The sequence below is a fragment of the Myotis myotis genome, unplaced genomic scaffold, assembly GCF_014108235.1.
Source record: "Myotis myotis isolate mMyoMyo1 unplaced genomic scaffold, mMyoMyo1.p scaffold_m19_p_15, whole genome shotgun sequence".
NCBI lineage: Eukaryota > Metazoa > Chordata > Mammalia > Chiroptera > Vespertilionidae > Myotis > Myotis myotis.
Window position 1 is genome coordinate 21901116 of NW_023416319.1, and position 22096 is coordinate 21923211.

Genomic DNA, 22096 nt, shown 5'->3' on the forward strand with positions numbered 1-22096 from the left:
AATAACATTCTCCCATGAAATAATCTACACAGTAATGTATGGTTCAGGGAGCATTCAAGATTCCTCTTCCTCATAGCCTGATATACAGACAGGGCCATAAACTATTACATTATGCTCCTCTATTAAGAATCTTGCATTATTTATATCCTAGGTCTTATTTTCTCTCTGATACGACTCCCACCCCCAATTACTATAGATTTTAAGGGTCCCATCACTTTGTTCTATTCTTTTGAATGATATATTGCAACCTCCAGTTTCAGGTCGCTGATCAAGACCCTACATTATATTCCAGAGCCTCCTCTGCATTAACCCAATAGCAGCTGAAATCTTTGTATGGCATATATGTACAATCTTAATGATGGAAACCAAGTCAGGTAAATAATGAATCACATTGCATGTCAAGACTCTTGCTATTTCACCTGAGCCATTCTTTCTGAAAAAATAATTTAATGAGATCATCTGAAAATGAATATTTATTTGGTAAACATTTTATAGAAATAGACCCTAAAATCAAACAATTTCTTAAACGGACAGCACAATCCCAATCTTTCCCCCATTAAAAGCCTACTCCACAAATGAAGTACCAAAAGCCCAGAAACTGTATTGCTAAAGAGGGGAAATGAGGGAGAAAGACATTGAACTTCCATAGGAAGACTGTATTATCTCTGGCAGTGGTTAAGTACACATCAGGCTGTACCCAAGGGCACTACTGAGTCTGAAAACTTAACTGGAAATCTAAACTTAATACTTCTTTGTTCTTAATAAGGCTCAGAAAATTACCACTTATCAATTATGCAATGTTACATATTATGTAAACTGATGTAATGATATAAATCAAAAAGTTAAGTAGGCATTCGGCATTTTAACACCAATATAGGTAAATCTGTAGATGTAAATAAGAATTAAGACATTCTTTAGCTCCAATTTAAAACAAACATTCAGAACTGGAATCTTCAGAGTTTTCTAATATCTTGAAAATTCCCATCTTCTCTTTAATTGGTCCTGAGGCATTCATTTGATCTAAGAGAAAAATATTTAGAACAAGTATTTATTCTTTAAAACATGTTAAGAACCTAAAGAGGAATATTTAAAAAGATGTCCAATATGTTGCCATCAGATGTGAGTCACCTGTTGAAAAATTTGAAACATAGAAATATGGGCCCCTTTATTCTTAATCAGAATTAAGGTTACTATTTTGTTATTACAAATAGAACAGGACTCCAGGGGACACACAACACAAACTGAAACATCAGTTTGCTAATTAAAATAACTTCTGCTAAATTTAAGATATCCAGAGAAATAAACAGAGTATCTATTTGAATTGTGTCCTCAGAGATGTATTTTAAAAAGTGCCCTAACTGGCCAAAGCCAGTTTGGCTCAGCGGATAGAGCGTCGGCCTGCGGACTGAAGGGTCCCGGGTTCGATTCCGGTCAGGGGCATGTGCCTGGGTTGCGGGCACTTCCCCAGTGGGGGATGTGCAGGAGGCAGCTGATCGATGTTTCTAACTCTCTAATCTCTCCCTTCCTCTCTGTAAAAAATCAATAAAATATATTAAAAAAAAAAAAAGTGCCCTAACTGGTTTGGCTCAGTGAATAGAGCATTGGAATGTGGACTGGAAGGTCCCGGGTTGGATTCCAGTCAAGGGCACATACTCAGGTTGTGGGCTCAATTTCCAGTAGGAGGTGTGCAGGAGGCAGCTGATTGATGATTCTCATCATTAATATTTCTCTCTCCCTTCCTCTCTGAAACTGATAAAAACACATTAAAAAATAATTCTAGCTAATAAAGAAATGGCAGGGGAAAAAAAAACCAGTTTTGCCATCCTTAAGGAATATAGTTTCAAAATCATCATCAGCAATGGATGCTAAAACCATTAGGTTAAAGAAAAGGCTGACAGAAAATCACAGACTGAATCTGCTCATCAATGTTAGCTCATTGAAAATAAACTCATATTATGTGCCTCCTGGTATGATTTAAAATAGAACAAAGAAAGCACTGGTATTCCTAAGATATGGAAGCTGGATGCAATTACTCATACAGAACTCTTTACATAAGCTATTTACCACTTTACAGAAAATATAGAGACTGAAAAAAAGTCATGAGGACAGCCCAGTGGGTGTGGGGGGAAATTAGCCCATTTCAGAATATAGGTCATTTTTATAGAATAAATAACAGTTTCTCCAACAAATTAGTGGCATTAAAAAAACAAAAGTGAGGAGGGTGTGATAGAAATAATGGGACATAACAATCAATGAAATTTTGGATCCTGATTCAAACTGTAAAAAGATTTGAGACAACTGAGGAAATCTGAGTATGGGTTGGATATTAGTGCCAATTCTCTTAAATGTAATAATGACATAATGGCTATGTTTGAGAACATGTTCTTCTTAGTAAATGATGCATGAGAAAGATGGGTAAAACATCATAATTTAAAGATTCTGACAAAGAATAGCAATGAGAGTGTTATGAACTATTGAGGATGAATGAATTATATATAGAGCCACATTATACTATTCTCTCTGGTTATGTGTATGTTTTAAAGTTCCCATGAAAATAAAAGCATAAGAGATATTTACCAATGAGATCACTTCGATCTAACAACAATTCTAGATCTTCATCGCTGATGACCTTCTCTCTTGATCCTTTTACTTCCCTATAATAGAAAGCAAAAATTTTTATCTATATGATAAATCAAAACCATGAATTACATTTTTCTCAACAACAACAAATCATACCTCTCATAATCTCTAGATTTTAGCAATTCCATTAATTCCTTAGGGTCTAGGAAACTCTTAGATGGATTTAATCCAGATCGACCACCTTTGAAATGATCTAGAAAAAGTATTCAAGAAATTCAAAATTGTTTTTAAAACCAAAAATACATCACAAAGCAATTAGAGTGGCTTACATTAAAAAAGACGAGACCAAATGTTGGTAAAAAAGAAAAGCAACCAAAATTCTTGGGAAAAGTTTGATCGTTTCCCATAGGTAAATGTATACCCATCCTAAGACCCAGAACAAATAAATGCGTATGTCCACAAATACCTGTACAAATATCAGATTTTTTTTTAAAAACAGAATATATCTTTATGACCTTGGGGTAGGCAATGAGTTTGTGGTTTTTTTTAAATATATTTTATTGATTTTTTTACAGAGAGAAAGGGAGAGGGATAGCGAGTTAGAAACATCGATCAGCTGCCTCCTGCGCACCCCCCACTGGGGATGTGCCTGCAACCAAGGTACATGCCCTTGACCAGAATCGAACCTGGGACTCTTCAGTCCACAGGCCGACACTCTAGCCCAGTCGTGGGCAAACTACGGCCCGCGGGCTGGATCCGGCCCGTTCGGCTGTTCTATCCGGCCTGCGGAGCCGAAAGAGCGGAGGGTTCTCTTGCTCTCCCCTCCGCTCCTTCACCAGCAGCAGTGTTAACATGGCAACGTCGGGAAACACAGCCGCAGCTCCTTCTTCTGAGTCCAGTTTAAGAACCCATTGTGGCCCTCGAGTCAAAAAGTTTGCCCACCCCTGCTCTCACCACTGAGCCAAAGTGGTCAGGGCAGCAATGAGTTTTTTTTAAATATACTTTTATGGATTTCATAAAGGGAGAGGGAGATAGAAACATCAATGATGAGAATTATTGATTGGCTGCCTCCTGGGATGCCCCCTACTGGGGCTTGAGCCCACAACCCAGGCACGTGCCCATGACCACAATCAAACCTGGGACCCTTCAGTCTGCAGGCCAATGCTCTCCCTGAGCCAAACCAGCTAGGGCCAAACATCTGATTTTTATGAATAAGAATCTACATCTGGAAATAACTCAAACACCAATCAACTGAAAAATAAATGAACTATTCAGAAATCATTTAAACAAATACCAGACTTCTAATACACATACACACAGATGATTTTCAAAATATTATGTTGAGCAAAACCAGGTAGATAAAGAACATACATAGACAAAGGATGCAGTAGGAAACCTACTTGAACATGGAAATGTCAGTGACTTTGACCTAGACTAGAGCACTGGCTGGCAAACTGCAGCCCCTTGAGTGTGGCTCTTCCACAAAATACCACGTGTGGGCGCGCACGTACAGTGCAATTGAAATTTCGTGGCCACACTCAAGGGACCAAAGAGCCACATGTGGCTTGCGTGCCAGTTTGCCGGCCACTGGACTATAGGATTGCTACATGAGTATATAAAAGTCAAAATTCATTACTGTATATTCAAACTCTGTATGTATATTATACCTCAATAAAACACTGTCGATACTTATTAAACTAATTTCAAATCATTTAAATTTTAATCTTTCAATGTACTGAAAACAGAACTTAGGGAAATAAAACTATAAACTTTACTAAATTCCCATCAAATTCCTAAAGGAGCACAGGCAAAAATTTAATTTGTACAAAATCTTAAGTGAGAACTTAACTGTATTTGCAAGTAGGAAAGTAGCATAATATAAACTGACAGTAATTTTCAACATTTCTTTAGGCTTCACAACTAACAGGTAATTTTCTACTTTTCTTAAGGTAGCCATCAAGTCATTTATTCAAAGATAACTTTATATTGAATGAAAGAATTTCTCCAAGGAATCTCAAGGAACAGAACAAAGAATGCCAATGTCTCACTAACTTCATTTTCCCTACTCCTCAAAATCTTTTCTAGATTAAAAAACACTTTTTAAAAATACTATAATCAAACGTATGAAAAGGGCATGGTGGAGTCAAATATTTTTTGAACTAGTAGTTCAACAAAGTAAATTGATTTCTTTATAGCACTACTTCAATATACTTTTAACACCCTAGAATTTAGTATATTAAACTTGCAAGAAAAAGCCAGCAAGTTTTCTTAATCCTTTTGACAAACAAAGCTCTTATCAAGAATTAAGTATCAATGCTCGGCTGATGTGATCCACGAACCAGGTCAGGGCACATGCCCGGGTTGCTGGCTCGATCCTCTGTAAGGGGTAGCGGGAATCAATGATTCTCTCATCATTGATATTTCTCTCTCTGAAATCAAAACAAATTTAAGAGAAAAAATAAAAAGAGTAAGCATCAACATCATTTCAAATCCCTGTGACATACTTCAGATAGGCACTTTGAAATTATCCCTTTGTTCCTAATGTTTTCCTTTTACATCTATGGTCACCAACTTAGGTCTTTACAGCTTTAAATTTCCTTCTGCCTGTTGAATAAATCCTGCACTAACCAAGCTCACGCATTTCTTTTACAAAGAAAATAACACAAATCCACAACACACAACAACTGAAGCAAAAAATACTAGAAAGTGGCATTTACTTTTGTGGATGATCAACTTCTCCAATTTTCTTTTAGCAGCTGCTCTTTCCACAATTTTCTGATCAACAGTGTTTGCTGTAACAAGACGATATACAACAACTGGCTTTGTCTGACCAATTCTATGACATCTATCCTGGGCCTGAAGATCAGACTGGGGGTTCTTAAAGAAAAATAACATTGAACAATATAAGGTTGATATTATTTAAATTTATACGTACTATGTGTGGATAAAGTTAACATGCACGATCTAATAAAAAACTTTTAAATAGTGCCTTAATTTAGACTTCTACAATGGCTTGATAGAGCATGTTCAAGCCTTCACACACAGGACACCGGATAAATTATTTACTTAAAATGGATACCTTTTCAAACCAGATAAATGAAACTGCAAAGCATACAATGAAAGATTTAAAAAATTCAGAATGTAATGATAATCAGCACTTATTATACTTGCAACTTACCCAATCACTATCATAAATGATAACTGTATCTGCTGCAGTCAAATTAATGCCCAGGCCACCAGCTCGTGTACTCACTAAGAAGATAAACACCTCTGGATCTGTGTTAAAGTTGTGCATCTAAAAGCAAAACAGGATGTGAACACAGGAATTAAGAAACCAACTTCTGTCTGGAAAGAGGTTAGGGTGCTGCATGTGGAGCATCTCACAGCCATGTGTATACCAGGAAAGGAAGGGGGAGGTCAGAGGTGGGCTCTTCAAACTGGGTATGAGTTCTTCAGCATCCAAAGGACTTTTGATGAGCGGTATATACTGAAAACCCCCAAACCATAAAAGGTGAAAAAGACCAATTTTCTGAAAAGACAAAATTGCTGAAGACATACTTCTCACAACACACAGAAATCATAGGCCTATTTCCCAGATTGTGGCAAAAAACTAGGGGCCCTAGGATATACTGATCAATTTCAACTTCAGAGAGGCTTGAAACCGAATAGCGCAGGCCAGATACACAGGGCTCCAAGCCTACTTGACCCTTAATGGAAACTTGGGACATCAAGGTTCAGGTGAGTGTCCCTGGTTTACTTAACATGTGTTATTATAAATTGTTGCTGGGATAATTAAGTGCTGCCTGTGTGACTCCATTAGAAACTCACATCTACTCTCTCCTAGACTTTACCTATGTAACTTTTCTCTTTTCCAATTTTAATCAGCATCCTTTCACTGTAAGAAACCATAGCCATGAGAGAGATTAAGGAAAATATAAACCTTTAAACAAAAACACTGAGATTATTTTTAATTACAACTAATAAAGGTGTATCCAAGGGAGGTCAAATCAATCACTTGGACCTATAAAACAACTGTTAGGCCTGGCAGGGTGGCTCAGTTGTTTGTAGTAAGGTCCTGTACACCAAAAGGTTGCGGGTTCGATTGCTGATTGGGGTGTGCATGGGAGGCAACGGATCAATGTTTCTCTCACACAAAATTTTTTCTCTCTAAAATCAATAAACACATCCATGGGTAAGGATTAAAAAAACAAAAACGGAGAAACCGAGATGGCGGTATAGGTAAACACCAGAGATTGCTGCCTTGCACAACCACCTCAAGAATACAACTAAAAGACAGAACGGGCATCATCCAGAACCACAGGAAGGCTGGCTGAGTGGAAATCCTACAACCAGAAGGAAAGAGAAAAACCATACCGAGACTCAGAGGAGCTGCGGTGCGGAAGTTAAGCGCACAGGTACGGAGGTGGACGCGGAAAGGACTGGCAGCTGAGGACACGGTTGGCTTTCTCAATTGGGAGGGAGTCTCAAGCTCCCTACTGCTCTGAACTCCAGTTCTGGGCGAGTCTCTGGGGACCCTGACTGATACGGGGAGAGGTAGACTGTCTGGCATCGTTCACATCTTGAGGGCGGCTTTCTCTCAGAGGTGCTTGCAGAAATTACCCGGACACTGAGACTCTGGGCCTCTTAGGGAAGGACTGAGGAACAGCTATAGCTGTTTGCTCCGCCCTATTAATGCCCTGGGACCCCGCCCCGCCCAAGCTGCACAAAGGCTTCTGCAATCTGAAAATTACCTAACAAACATGCAGCTGGCCCAAGGCCCCAGGGCAACTTGCATTCCTTCACAGCTGAGCTCTGGCTGAGTAAGTAGCCTCAGGCAAAGGCTAGATTAGCACCTCCTGAAAGATCCAAGAACCAGTATACCGGTGGTCAGAGTGACTCAGTGAGCACCAAAGCCCCACTGAAGCAAGTCTTGCCCCGTAGGGGTGTCTCCAGCACAGAAGTTCTCCCAGTGCAAACACAGCTGATTCTCACAGCCAATTGGTCAATTCCTCCCAGCGATACCTACAACAATCAAGGCTTAACTACAACAAGACTGTGCACACAGCCCACAAGGGGGTGCACCAAGAGTGTCTACCTCAGGTAATTGGGGAGGCGGAGCCACTGGGCCCTATAAGACACCTAGCACAGAAAGCCACTCCACCAACACAGGGAAGCACAAAAAATGCGGAGACAAAGAAATAGGACACAAATGACAGAAATGGAGGAAAGCAAATGACTGGATATAGAGTTCAAAACCACACTGTTAAGGTTTTTTAAGAACTGTCTAGAAGCTGCCGATAAATTCAGTAAGACCCTTGAAAAGACAGGTGAGACTGCCAATAAATGTAGTGAGATCCTCAAGAAATCTAGTCAGACCCTGGATGTTATGATAAAGAACCAACTGGAAATTAAGCATACACTGACTGAAATGAAGGATATTATACAGACTTCCAACAGCAGACTAGAGGATCGCAAGAATCAAGTCAAAGATTTGAAATACGAAGAAGCAAAAATCACCCAACCAGAAAAGCAAAATGAAAAAAGAATCCAAAAATACGAAGATAGTATAAGGAGCCTTTGGGACAGCTTCAAGCGTACCAACATCCGAATTATAGGGGTGCCAGAAGATGAGAGAGAGCAAGATATTGAAAACCTATTTGAAGAAATAATGACAGAAAACTTCCCCTACCTGGTGAAAGAAATAGACTTACAAGTACAGGAAGCACAGAGAACCCCAAACAAAAGGAATCCAAAGAGGACCACACAAAGACACATCATAATTAAAATGCCAAGAGCAAAAGACAAAGAGAGAATCTTAAAAGCAGCAAGAGAAAGAAACTCAGTTACCTACAAGGGAGTACCCATACGACTGTCAGCGGATTTCTCAACAGAAACTTTGCAGGCCAGAAGGGAGTGGCAAGAAATATTCAAAGTGATGAATGCCAAGAACCTACAACCAAGAATACTTTACCAGCAAAGTAATCATTCAGAATTGAAGGTCAGATAACAAGCTTCACAGACAAGAAAAAGCTAAAGGAGTTCATCACCACCAAACCAGTATTATTGAAATACTGAAAGGTATCCTTTAAGAAGAAGAAGAAAAAGGTAAAGATACAAATTATGAACAAATACACATCTATCAATAAGTAAATCTAAAAATTAGGTGAATATCTGATGAACAGAATGAACTGGAGGATTCGGGAAGAGACTGGACAAAAATTGTGCACCTATGGATGAGGACAGTGGGTGGGGAGTGAGGGTGGAGGGTGGGGTGGGAACTGGGTGGAGGAGAATTATGGGGGGGAAAAAGAGGAACAAATGTAATAATCTGAACAATAAAGATAAAAAGAAACAAACAAAAAAAACAATTATGTGATAATAAAACGTCCAATGTTGTTCACTTCATTTATTTTCTGAGCACCTACACTTTGTTAAGATCTGAGATCTTAACTTAATCCCCACCACAAGGGAAGTTTCCAGGAGACCATCTACTATTAGAAAACAATATTAGAAAATTTTAAAATATTAGAGGGAAAAATCTAGGCCACCCTCCTCCCCACTCCCCCAAAAAAGTGGTAAAAACCAAAATTGGTTGACTAGGAGATGGGGCCAGCAGGAAAGGTGGATTACTCTGAGGGAGCATGAGGAAATTTTTTGAGCGGATGGGTAATGTTCTATATCTTGATAATTTAGGTCACGCTCATAAATGCAGTAATCAAAATAACACATATATAATTAATTTTATTCCCTCAGGGTATGTAAATATTACCCTAAAAGACAAACTATGCTGAAGTAATTAGAAAGGGACTATCATCTATTATTTATTTTTAAATACACTAAGAAAGGATGGAATGTTAAATGGACAGGGTAATAATAGGTTGATGCTGTATTCTAGCTATGTGATAAAAAAATAAAGTTTCAACTGCAGGTTCTAGTTTACAGATAGCTAAAAAATTCTTTCAACTGCTATTCTTGAAAATTTCATGGTAAAATGTTAGAAGTGAAGAAAAGAGCCAAAATGGAGAAAAAATTATGTTATCCTATAGTAGGTATAGTGGTGTTTAAGTAGGATATTAACAAAAGATATACTATATCATTTGCTGAAGACTAAAGGGTTTTTGCTCTTTTGGATCTATCAATTTGTGGGTCTATTTTGATACTTCAGAAATCTAGGTAAGAATTAAAAAAAAAAACTTTGGTATGTATGACATTAAGAAAACTTACATTTCTCTCCCTCTCTGAATAAGTCATAGATCCATCAAGTCTGCTAAAGTTGAAATTTCTGAAGTGGCAGTAATCGATCAAAATGTCCAACATTCTTGTCATTTGTGAAAAAAGCAGCACCTGAAATTTAAATATATTTTAGTAGCTATACTGATTAATAAAGAATAATTAAACAATAAAAAAATCCAACCAAAATACCACCTTGTGACCTCTGGTTTTTAGTTCAGGCAGCATTCGATCCAAAATTAAGAATTTTCCAGAGTTTGTTATCAATTCTTCATCAACCTTAAAAGGGGGCAAAAGAAGAAAAAAATAAGAAGAAAAAAATAATTATCAAAAAGTAATTATCATATACTAATAATTTGGCTTTGTCAAAATAAAAGCAATGTGGACAGTTCAATTTTCAATGAAAAAACCTTATAAAACTTAAAAAAAAATACACAAATAAAGTCGAATTAAAAAATTTTTAAGAAGATAATTCTTTCTTTAGGAAAGACATGCTCTGAAACTTAAAACACATGATTTTACAAAAATAAAATTTAGTTTAAGTAGAACCTTGATCTATTCCCTCTACCCCTTTCCCAAAGGCTTTGCATAAGAGAATAAGGTCAAACATATATATAAGTTGAGATTTATTTTTTATAATCGAGTATATTTTCAAGAAAATATTTATGAAAATCACTGGTAGAATTCTCAGTAGAAATTAAAACACAGGAGCTTATACACACACCTAGTATTGAAGATTAAGAAATTATTCTCTTTCTGGTTAACATTAATTACATTAGATTATCTTTTTTACTTGAATGAAAAATTGTAAAGCAGTGATTCTCAAATATGGGAAATTTTGCCTACCATTCCCAGGGTGTATTTGGCAGTGTCTGGAGGAATTTCAGCTTGTCACAACTGGGGGAGGGAAATACTGCTGGCATCTAGTGGCTAGAGGCTAGGGATGCTGCCAAATGGCTTATAGTCCACAGGACAGCATCGCCTAAACAAAGAAATATACTGGCCCAAAAAAGCAGTATTTCCAAGGGTGAGAAACTCTGCTGTAAACTACTGTGAAACAAAGTATTGCCCTAACTGGTTTGGCTCAGTGGATAGAGGGTTGGCCAGGGGACTGAAGGGTCCCAGGTTCGATTCCAGTCAAGGGCACATGCCTGGGTTACGGGCTTGATCCCCAGTAGGGGGCGTGCAGGAGGCAGATCAATGATTTCTCTCTCATCATTAATATTTCTCTCTATCCCTCTTCCCTTCCTCTCTAAAATTAATAAAAATATATTTTAAAAAAAGAGTATTGAGGATTACTTAGAACTGATTTCCTAATATTCCTTCAGGGAATAAAAGCTGTTTTTCCATCAACTGCCCAGCACAACTTCTCAACACCCTTTCCATAGGAAAGCTAACCATAAAGAAAGCAATTTCATTTAATCGGAAAATCTGCAACTTAATATCAACTTTTTGATTTTCTCCTGTGGCTCTTTGTTGACATGTAAATGAGCAGCAAGATTGGTTTTGACAGGCTGAATAGCAATTAAAAGTATTACTGCAAAGGTTGACAACTAAAAGTGTCTCTAAAATAGAAACAGAGGGAAATCAGCTGTGTTACTAAACAATTGTATTTCTAGTTTTTCCAATATGGAAAATGACACTTTCACCCAACATTTTAAAAGCACAGAAATCAAAACAGGGCATTATTAAATAGTATTTACCTTAAACTCCTGTGTGACTGGGTCTATAGGGTACTCAATCAAATATGGATGGTTACAGCATTTACGAAGTAGCATCATTATATTCTGCAGCTTCAGATCAACTTCAGATTCTACAGGAATATTCACTTCCATAACAGGTCTATCAAAAATATGTAATCCGTGAATACAAGAAATATGAAAAAAATATCAGTTTAAAGGATACTTAATTTTTAAATTCACACCTTTCTTGGTCTAGCTCTGGCTGTATCTGACTGATCAAGTTGTCCAATTCATTAGGGGAATCATCTAGTTCGCTGTAATTTATTAATTTCCTACTTCGACGTTTTGGTCGTCCAGTGGAACTTAACTGAACTGTTTCTTTCTAAAAGAGAACAAATGAAAGGAATATCTGTTTAAAAAGCTACACCCTTAAACTCTAAATATAATAGCTAAAAACTCAGATCTTCCCTTTAATTATGATGAAAATAGGAGAACAGAGTCTATTGGTTGTACAAAAGAAAAATGCATAAGCTTAAGTATTTTGAGAAAAAAATACATAGACACAGTAAAAAACCTAGGCATTTAAGCAAAATTTAATGGTCTCCTAATTTTCACTTATAAATAATCACATTCCACTTCATTTCCTAAAATATGGTAGGTGACTAAAGAAGCAATTAGGAGAAACCAAGATGGTGGCATAGATAAACACCGAAGTTTGCTGCCTCGAACAACCACTTCAAAAATACAACTAAAAGACGAAACGGACATCATCCAGAACCACAGGAAGGCTGGCTGAGTGGAAATTCTATAACTAGAAGGAAAGAGAAAAGCATACCGAAACTCAGAGGTGTGGTGCAGAAGTAAAATACTAAGGTACAGAGGCGCACATGGAGCGGGCTGGCGGCTGAGGGCGCAGTTGTTGTTTTCAATCGGGAGGGAGTCTCTCAGGCTCTGAGCTCCAGTTCCGGGCGAGTCTATGGGGACCCAGACTCATACGGGAGAAGCGGGACTGTCTGGCATCGGTTGGAACTCGAGGGCAGCTTTCTCTCGGAGGTGCTTGCAGTGATTGCCGGGACACTGAGAAGTGGGGCCTCTGAGAGCAGCCATAACTGCTAGCCCCGCCCTGTTGATCCCGTGGGACCCACCCCACCCAAGCCCTGCAGGGAGGCTTTTGCTGGATAGCCTCACGCAGAGGCTAGATTAGCACCTCCTTAGAGATCCAGGAGCTAGTGTGCCCAGTGGTCAGAGTGGGACCATCCAGTTTGCAGCCCCTTGGATACATAAAGGACACACTCAGGGAGGGGGCAGACTCAGTGAGCACCAAAGCCCCATTGAAGCAAGTCTTGCCCCGGAGGGTGCCTCCAGCACAGAAGTTCTCCCAATGCAGACACAGCTGATTCTCACAGCCAATTGGCCTGGAGGTCAATCCCTCCCAGTGATACCTACAACAATCAAGGCTTAACTACAACAAGACTGTACACAAAGACCACAAGGAGGTGCATCAAGAGTGTCCTCCTCAGGTAATTGGGGAGGCTGAACCACTGGGCCCTAGAGGACACTTAGCACAGAAAACCACTTTATCAACAGAGGGAAGCATAAAAAATGCGGAGACAAAGAAAAAGGACACAAATGACAGAAATGGAGAAAAGCAAACTACTGGACAAAGAGTTCAAAACCACACTTTTAAGGTTTTTCAAGAACTTTCCAGAAGCTGCCAATAAATTTAGTAAGACCCTCGAAAAGACTGGTGAGACCGCCGATAAATGTAATGAGATCCTCAAGAAATCTAGTCAGACCCTGGATGTTATGATAAAGAACCAACTGGAAATTAAGCATACACTGACTGAAATGGAGGATATTATACAGACTCCCAACAGCAGACTAGAGGATTGCAAGAATCAAGTCAACAATTTGAAATAGGAAGAAGCAAAAAACACCCAACCAGAATAGCAAAATGAAAAAAGAGTCCAAAAATACAAAGATAGTGTAAGGAGCCTTTGGGACAGCTTCAAGCGTACCAACATCCGAATTATAGGGGTGCCAGAAGAGAGAAGCAAGATATTGAAAACCTAGCCGAAACCAGTTTGGCTCAGTGGATAGAGCGTCAGCCTGCAGACTGAAAGGTCCCAGGTTCGATTCCAGTCAAGGGCATGTACCTTGGTTGCGGGCACGTACCTTGGTTGCGGGCACATCCCCAGTAGGAGATGTGTAGGAGGCAGCTGATCAATGTTTTTCTCTCATCGATGTTTCTAACTCTATCTCTCTCCCTTCCTCTCTGTAAAATATCAATAAAATATATTAAAAAAAAAAAGATATTGAAAACCTATTTGAAAAAATAATGACAGAAAACTTCCCCTACCTGGTGAAAGAAATAGACTTACAAGTACAGGAAGCACAGAGAACCCCAAACAAAAGGAATCCAAAGAGGACCACACAAAGACACATCGTAATTAAAATGCCAAGAGCAAAAGACAAAGAGAGAATCTTAAAAGCAGCAAGAGAAAGAAACTCAGTTACCTACAAGGGAGTACCCATACGACTGTCAGCGGATTTCTCAACAGAAACTTTGCAGGCCAGAAGGGAGTGGCAAGAAATATTCAAAGTGATGAATGCCAAGAACCTACAACCAAGATTACCTTATCCAGCAAAGCTATCATTCAGAATTGAAGGTCAGATAAAGAGCTTCACAGATAAGAAGAAGCTAAAGGAGTTCATCACCACCAAACCAGTATTATATGAAATGCTGAAAGATATCCTTTAAGAAGAGGAAGAAGAAGAAAAAGGTAAAGATACAAATTATGAACAACAAATACACATCTATCAACAAGTGAATCTAAAAATCAGGTGAATAATCTGATGAACAGAATGAACTGGTGATTATAACAGAATCAGGGGCATAGAAAGGGAATGGATTGACTATTCTTGGGGGGGAAAGGGGTGAGAGGGATGCGGGAAGAGACTGGACAAAAATCGTGCACCTATGGATGAGGACAGTGGGTGGGGAGTGAGGGTGGAGGGTGGGGTGGGAACTGGGTGGAGGGGAGTTATGGGGGAAAAAAAGAGGAACAAATGTAATAATCTGAACAATAAAGATTTAATTATAAAAAAAAAAAAGGAATTAATGTATGAGACATCACTTAAAATTTTAGGACCATAGCATTACTGGCCTTTTGCCTTTCACTTCAGTTAGAAATTCACAAGTCCTGAAAAAAGATGATGATCCCTAAGACTGAAATCAACCATGAAATTTTCTATGCCAGCTGTCTTATACAGTTTATTTCAAATCCACACTCTACCTCACTGGATCCAAACATGTTTGTAATTGTACGGTTCACAATGGCTGTATAAAAGGTCTCTTGTTTCTTTGAAAGTGGTGCATAAACGACTACTTCTCGTTTAGGAGGAACTTCAAGAGCAACATCAGATTTTAGTCTTCTCAGTAAGAAAGGTGTTAGAATCTAAAATTTAAACATAAATAAACATGTGAATACTGTACATTCCTATTTTGGGGAATACTTTCCCAACAGGTTCCTTTCCCCTTTCTCTTTTCTTCCTATGTAAATATTATAAAGTCTCAAAAGATGAGGTAAAATGTCTCCTTGAGATTTTCCCAGACCAGGTCACCACATGACAAATATAGTATTCACAATTAATTAGTTTCCTAATACATACTGAATATTTTAAAAGGCCAATATAGGTTTTGGATTAGTAGAAAACCAATGAATCAACTAATCAACCCAGAGATGTGGACATAAAAACCTATAAATTCTAAAGCTTTAACTTAAAATTACTCTCTTTCATTAGATATGTGATGACAACTAATTTTCACATTTTTAAAACACAGAAGCAAAAGGTACTTATACCATTATTAAACTTCTTAGATCTTTAAAATAAATTCCCCATTTGATGAACAAGAATAGATCCAGAGACAAATGGTAGGGGAGAGCAGGCGGTTAGAGAGCAACCAAAGGACTTGTATGCATTCTTATTAGCATAACCAATGGACACAGACACTGGACGGTGGGGGCTTGCCCAGGGTGGGAATGAATGCTGGTGGTGGTGGTGGTGGGTTAATTGGAGAAAAGGGAGACATATGTAAAACTTTAGACAATAATAAAAAAAAAATTCCCCAGAGGTAGACAGCTAAGAGATTTTATGAGAAAGAGAACATGACCAGTATTGTGTGTTTAGAAAAAAAGAAAAAATATAACAAAAAAAAATGTATAGACATCAGCCCAGAAACAAATATACTTAAAGAAAATTAGCCAGATAAAAGGTAAGATTTGATAGGATAAGTATGATTTATGATTATTTTTACTTTCCATTTCTATACTGTTTCAGATTGTTACCATAAATATGTATAAACTTTAAAGTAAAAATACATATAAGGATTTTGAATGAAATTGTCAAAACACGATTAAGCAGCTTTTCAGGCCCACATATAAATATAATTTGGAGACTATTGAAAGATTATTTTGCCTGAAGTAAAGACAGTTGGATGGGTGGAGACTGTGGGAAACATTAATAATGGATCATGCAAAGAAGTAAATTATGCAAATATTACTGGCAAACATTGCATAAAAACCATTTAATTTTACTTTTTGACAAACATATCAGTAACCGTTAGGGGTCAAATGACTATACATGAAAAAAAAGCAAAATTTCAGAGCACTTGAGTTCTGCAGTAAAGCCATGTGATCTCTGGGGGTGGCAGAATATATATTAAATTTGGGAGGATCCTCATTTTTCAAAATCTACAATGAGTTGAGAACAGTTGATCTTTAGGGTTCCTTTTTTATTCTAAGTCTACAGTAAGCAAAATAAGAAAAAGTCAAAACCTGGTGCAGCATATGCAATACATTCTGTTCTCTTTCTTTAGCAATAATATCTTCAGCAGTTTCAGAAAGACTAGTGATATCAAACCAAGATTCAAAGCTGTAAGAGAAATGATTACCAGTTATCACATAAATCAATTACACTAACATGATGTGTTTCATATTTTTAATTTTATATTAACCTGACTCTTAAGCAGGTATTTTCTTTAAGTGGGCATATTTTTTATTTATACATTAACATAACCTTACAATAGTACAAAAATCAAATGAACAATAAGGGATATATATTTTTTCCTTTTAAAAATGCAGACTGCCACCTCATTTGGATGTGTCTGGAGTCTTGGAAGTTTGACCACCCTATGTTCTCCTACAAATGGACCTTGAGAGCTTGTGTGGCAGGTCTAACAGGGGAGTGCAGCCACTGCCACATCTTGACTGAAAAACACCCTGACCAGGGACTGGTCACTTCTTCAGCCTAGCGCACAGCTTCAGGAGGAATGCACATGGAGTGGTGAGGGACGAAGGGGACACCCGCCTAACTGAATCAACCTAGTAATCAAATGGGGTGACAGATGTTCCAGCCAGATCAGCCTCACATCCTTTTTAAACATTTTAATAAAGTGATTAAAATGTAAACTATCTTTGAAATCTAAGGCAGTAAAGATATAAATATAATCTGAGGCAACTGATGTTTTTTATAAATTCAGATTTCTACCACTATGTTTTAACTCAGTAGGAATGTGTATGACCTGAAAATGTTGTCCTTAATCAATGTTCTGTACTAACAATCAGATAGCCTGGCCTTGGGCCATTTGGAAACCAGAGGTGAAAAATTTATTCTCAAAATGAAATATTCAGTTATTTTCCTATATTAAATTAACCTTCCCTCACTGACGCTAAAATAAAATTATTTTGCCCTCCTGATTTTGATATTTCCATCTTAATTATTTTTAACTTCTGTTAAGATTATTTTCTTATCCATTCTGAGCATACTAATTTTTGGTTTTCATAATATAAGATTCAAAGTTTATAGAATAAAAAACACTAGGTTGAAACTGGGAAATCTTGGTTTTACTTTTGGCTCTGGTGTTAACTAGTGGCATGTGTGTGTGTGCGTGTGTGTGTGTGTGTGTGTATAAATAAATAATTTTGGGGGGTTAATCCTCACTGGAGGATATTTTTCCATTGAGTTTTAGGGAGAGCAGAAAGAGAGGAAGACAGAGAGGAACATCCATGTGAGAGAAACCCATCTATTGGTTGCCTCCTGCAACTGAGGTATGTGCCCTTGACTGGAATCGAACCCAGGAAGGACCCTTCAATCTGCAGGCAGATGCTATCCCCTGAGTCAATCGGCTAGGGCATATGTTCCACTCTTGACACAAAGTTTGTGTGAACAAATAAAATATTTTAAAGGTTTTTTTAAAAAAAATTTTGCATTGATTAAAGGAAAACTATTAAATTGAGAACAATTAAAATATTTGTTAACTTTGTGAAACACATTCAGATGCTTTTCCCTCATTTTATCCTTACAAAACAATTCAGGGGATAGAGGTTAAATATATCCCCTATCTCACAAGAAAACCCTGGCGTAAATTTACTAGGTAGTCCTAGTCAGTTTGGCTCAGTGGATAGATCATTGGTCTACAGACTAAAGGGTGCCGAGTTCAATTCCGGTCAAGGGCACCCGTCACGGTTGCAGGAGGCAGCCTATCGATGATTCTCCCTCATTACTGATGTTTCAGTCTCTCTCTCCCTTCTTCTCTCAAATCAATAAAAATAAATTTTTAAAAAAGAGGGGAACATATAGGGAAAGGAATTGGTGAAAGGTGATAAAAAAGTCCAAACTTCCAGTTATGAGATAAATGAATAGGACTGTAATTGATGACTACAATTAACACTCCTGTATGATATATAGGAAAGTTAAGAGAGCAGACCCTGAGAGTTCTTATCACAAGGAGAAATACCTTTCCTTATTATTGCAGATGACAGATGTTAACAAAATCTATCCTGATAATCATTTCACAATATATGTAAATCAAATCATCATGCTATCATAAACTTTTAGAGTGGAGTATGTCTATTACTTTGCAATAAACCTGGGGATAAAACATCACAAACAGTAAAATATACAATATATACCAGAACAGAGTATTTGGAAAGGTTAGGGAAATCTAGAAAGAGTTCAAATGACTGGCTTACCTACCTTTTCAAATCATCAAATACATCTGGTAACAAAAAGTTAAGCAGTGACCAAAGTTCTGATAAATTGTTCTGCAAGGGAGTCCCAGTCAAAAGAAGTTTGTTATCCGCATTGAATCGTTTTAACTCCCTGATTAGACGGCAGTTCATGTTCTTGATCCTGTGTCCTTCATCTACTATTAAGTATTTCCAATAGCAATGCTGAAAAAGAATTTAGGGAAAAAATGTTTTATGATACCGCAATTTTTCCTAAAAACAATTCTGAAAATAAAACCACTATTAGAGATGAATGTTAAATTTTATCAAATTGCCTTTCTGTGTTTATTGAGATAATGCTTTCCTTTGATCTATTAAAAGGATAATTTTCCTAAACTAATGCATACTTGTGTTCCTGAAATAGACCTCACTTGGCCATGAACTAAAAATTAAAGCCTACCTGCAATTAAGTATTTAAGATTTTTCCATTCACATTTTATAGTCAAAGCAGTCGGTAGTTTTCCATTGTAATGCATTGTCGAATTTTGATTGTTATCCTATCTAATAACAGAAAAACATGGTAATTGACCATACCTTCGCTACACCTCCCATTGGCTAATCAGCACAATATGCAAATTGACCACCAACAAAGATGGCGACTAATTTGCATACTGCAGGCAGGGCGGGACAGCACAAGTCGCCAGTGCAAGCTGCCATCCAGGCCCCCGGGTGCAACCCCAGAAGCCGCCTGCCTGCCTCCCATGATGGGATCCGATCCTGGGCCGCAGGCCAGCCCCAGAAGCCACCTGATATGGCAGTAACTATCAGCCCTCTGAAAGTCAGTGGCATAAATGTACCAATTAAAAGACAGATTGTGAGGGTGGATCAAAAACAAAACCCCCTTTAAATGTAAAGACACATATAGATTAAAAGTAAATGAATTAAGCTGGAACCTGTTTTGCTCAGTGGATAGAGCATTAGCCCATGGACTGAAGGGTCCCAGGTTCGATTCGAGTCAAGGGCATGTACCTCAGTTGCTGGCTTGATCCCAGTCCCTATCAGATCATGTGCAGGAGGCAACCAATCAATGTGTCTCTCTCTTTCACTTCACTCTCTCTAAAATTCAATAGAAAAATATCCTTGGGTGAAGATTAACAAAAACAGAGTAAATGGATTAAGTAACATTAAAGAGATTATAAGAAAAATATATTCCAAATTTTGTTAGTTGTATAATGGTTATGTTTAAATTATTAACACCTAAGAAACTGGGTGAAGGGTACATATAATACGCTGTAGTATTTTATAGTTTTTCTTACATGTATGAGATTTCAAATTAAAATATTAAAAAGTTAAAAATTAATAAAATATTAATTGAAATGTATCTCCATTACATGCAAAATCTCCTAATTGCTTCGAGCATAATTTATTGAATTGTGCTAAAATTTACAAGGGTTCAATTAAAAAATATCTTAATTCTAAATGATATAATAGAAAATATATAATAGTGCAGTTATAAGCACATATCTGAAAATAAAAATTTAAAGAAGTGAATTTAAAGAAGGGATTAGCCAAAGAAAATATATGCACAACCCATGGACACAGACAACAGTATGGTGATGGCCAGAGAGAAGTGGGGGACAAGAGCTGAGTAGAGGGGGCAAAAGGGGGGAAATGGGAACATCCTATATCTAATCTAATAAAAGCAACTGGGGAAATTAACTGTACCTCCGACACACATCCCATTGGCTAATCAGGGCAATATGCAAATTAACTGCCAACCAAGATGGTGGCCGGCAGCCACGCAGCTGAAGCGAACAGGAGGCTTGCTTGCTCCAGTGATGGAGGAAGCCAAGATTCCCTGCCTGCCGTGGCCGGGCAGTGAGCTGCACTCTAAGAAACAATGTTGCAATTATAGAAGGTAAACAAACCCCAGATACCTGCTTTCAGCAGCCAAGACCTCAGAGCTGGAGCTACAACAGTGTTTCAATTATAGAAGCCAAACAAACCCCAGATACCTGCTTTCAGCAGCCGAGGCGTCAAGCTGGAGCCGGCCTCAGAGCTAAAGCCGGCTCTAAACTCCAGTGACAGCCATAGAAGGTAAATAAATCCCAGAATAAAAAAAAAAAAAAAAAGAGGAGAGGTTGGGAGCTTTAGTTGCCCGCCAGCCTGAAAACGGCCCTTAGCCACTCACCCAGACGGACCAGGCACCCCAGTGGGGACACCCACCCTGAAGGGGGTGTGACCAGCTGCAAACAGCCATCAGCCCCTCATCCAGGCTGGCCAGATACCCAAGTGGGACCCCCACCCTGATCCGGGACACCCTTCAGGGCAAACCAGCCGGCACCCACCCGTGCACCAGGCCTCTATCCTATATAGTAAAAGGGTAATATGCAAACTGACCCTAACAGCAGAAAGACTGGGAATGACTGGTCACTATGACACACACTGACCACCAGGGGGCAGACGCTCAATGCAGGAGTTGCTCTCTGGTGATCAGGGTGCTCTCACATGGGAGGAGCTCTGTTCAGCCAAAAGCCAGGCTGATGGCTGCCAGTACAGCGGTGGTGGTGGGAGCCTCTCCTGCCTCCTCAGCAGCGCTAAGGATGTCCGACTGCAGCTTAGGTCTGCTCCCTGCTGGCAAGTGGGCATCCCCCAAGGGCTGCCGGGCTGCCAGAGGGATGTCTGATTGCCATCTTCGGCCCAATCCCCCAGGGAGCGGGCCTAAGCCAGCAGGTGGTCATCCTCTGAGGGATGCCAGACTGCGAAAGGGCACCAGCCGGGCTGAGGGAACCCCTCTCCCCGAGTGCACAAATTTTTGTGCACCGGGCCTCTAGTAATAATAATAAATGCTAATATGCAAATTGACTGAACGGCAGAATGACTGGTTGCTATGATGCACGCTGGCCACCAGGGGGCAGATGCTCAATGCAGGAGCTGCCCCCCTGGTGGTCAGTGCACTTCCATATGGGGAGTGCCACTCAGCCAGAAGCTGGCTCATGGCTGGCCAGCGCAGAGGTGGTGGCAGGAGCCTCTCCCACCTCCGTGACAGCACTAAGAATGTCCAACTACAAGTTTAGACCTGATCCCTTGGGGGCCTAAGCCTTTAATTGGACATCCCCTGAAGGCTCCCTGGCTGTCAGAAGGATGTCTGACTGCAAGCTTAGGCCTGGTCCCCCGGGGAGTGGGCCTAAGTCGATAGGCGGATATCCCCCAAGGGGTCCTGGACTACAAATGGGCGCAGGCCAGGCTGAGGGACCACCCCCCTCCCCAGAGTGCACTAATTTCTGTGCACCGGGCCTCTAGTACTAGATAACGAAGAACTGAAAGCCTTTCTCTGAAAAATTAAATAGCATTAGAATTTTTGTTTTTAAGATTGAGACTCTTGTCCTGACTGGTTTGGCTCACTGGATAGAGTGTCGGCCTGGGGACTGAAGGGTCCCAGGTTCGATTCCAGTCAAGGGCATGTACCTTGGTTGCAGGCACATCCCCAGTGGGGGGTGTGCAAGAGGCAGCTGATCGATGCTTCTCTCTCATCGATGTTTCTGACTCTCTATCCCTCTCCCTTCCTCTCTGTAAAAAATCAATAAATTAAAA

The 22096-nt window shown here is 39.0% G+C and overlaps 1 protein-coding gene across 3 annotated transcripts in view; it reads right to left on the reverse strand.

Moving 5' to 3' along the window:
• Window positions 1–455: 455 nt before the first annotated feature.
• HELLS (helicase, lymphoid specific) overlaps window positions 456–22096 on the reverse strand; it is a 41315-nt gene continuing 19674 nt past the window's right edge. For 2 of the 3 annotated variants that reach the window (XM_036336544.1, XM_036336546.1), the window contains 12 exons: window positions 18531–18727; window positions 16331–16427; window positions 14789–14950; window positions 11735–11874; window positions 11514–11652; window positions 10006–10089; window positions 9805–9924; window positions 5759–5875; window positions 5298–5457; window positions 2737–2833; window positions 2578–2654; window positions 456–1020 (listed from right to left, as the gene is read on the reverse strand). In XM_036336544.1, coding sequence (XP_036192437.1) covers window positions 926–1020; window positions 2578–2654; window positions 2737–2833; window positions 5298–5457; window positions 5759–5875; window positions 9805–9924; window positions 10006–10089; window positions 11514–11652; window positions 11735–11874; window positions 14789–14950; window positions 16331–16427; window positions 18531–18727 — 1485 coding nt within the window. In that variant the 3' untranslated portion in view covers window positions 456–925. Of the gene's footprint in view, window positions 1021–2577; window positions 2655–2736; window positions 2834–4908; window positions 5010–5297; window positions 5458–5758; window positions 5876–9804; window positions 9925–10005; window positions 10090–11513; window positions 11653–11734; window positions 11875–14788; window positions 14951–16330; window positions 16428–18530; window positions 18728–22096 lie in introns of those variants that run through there. The other variant, XM_036336545.1, reaches the window with a different exon arrangement.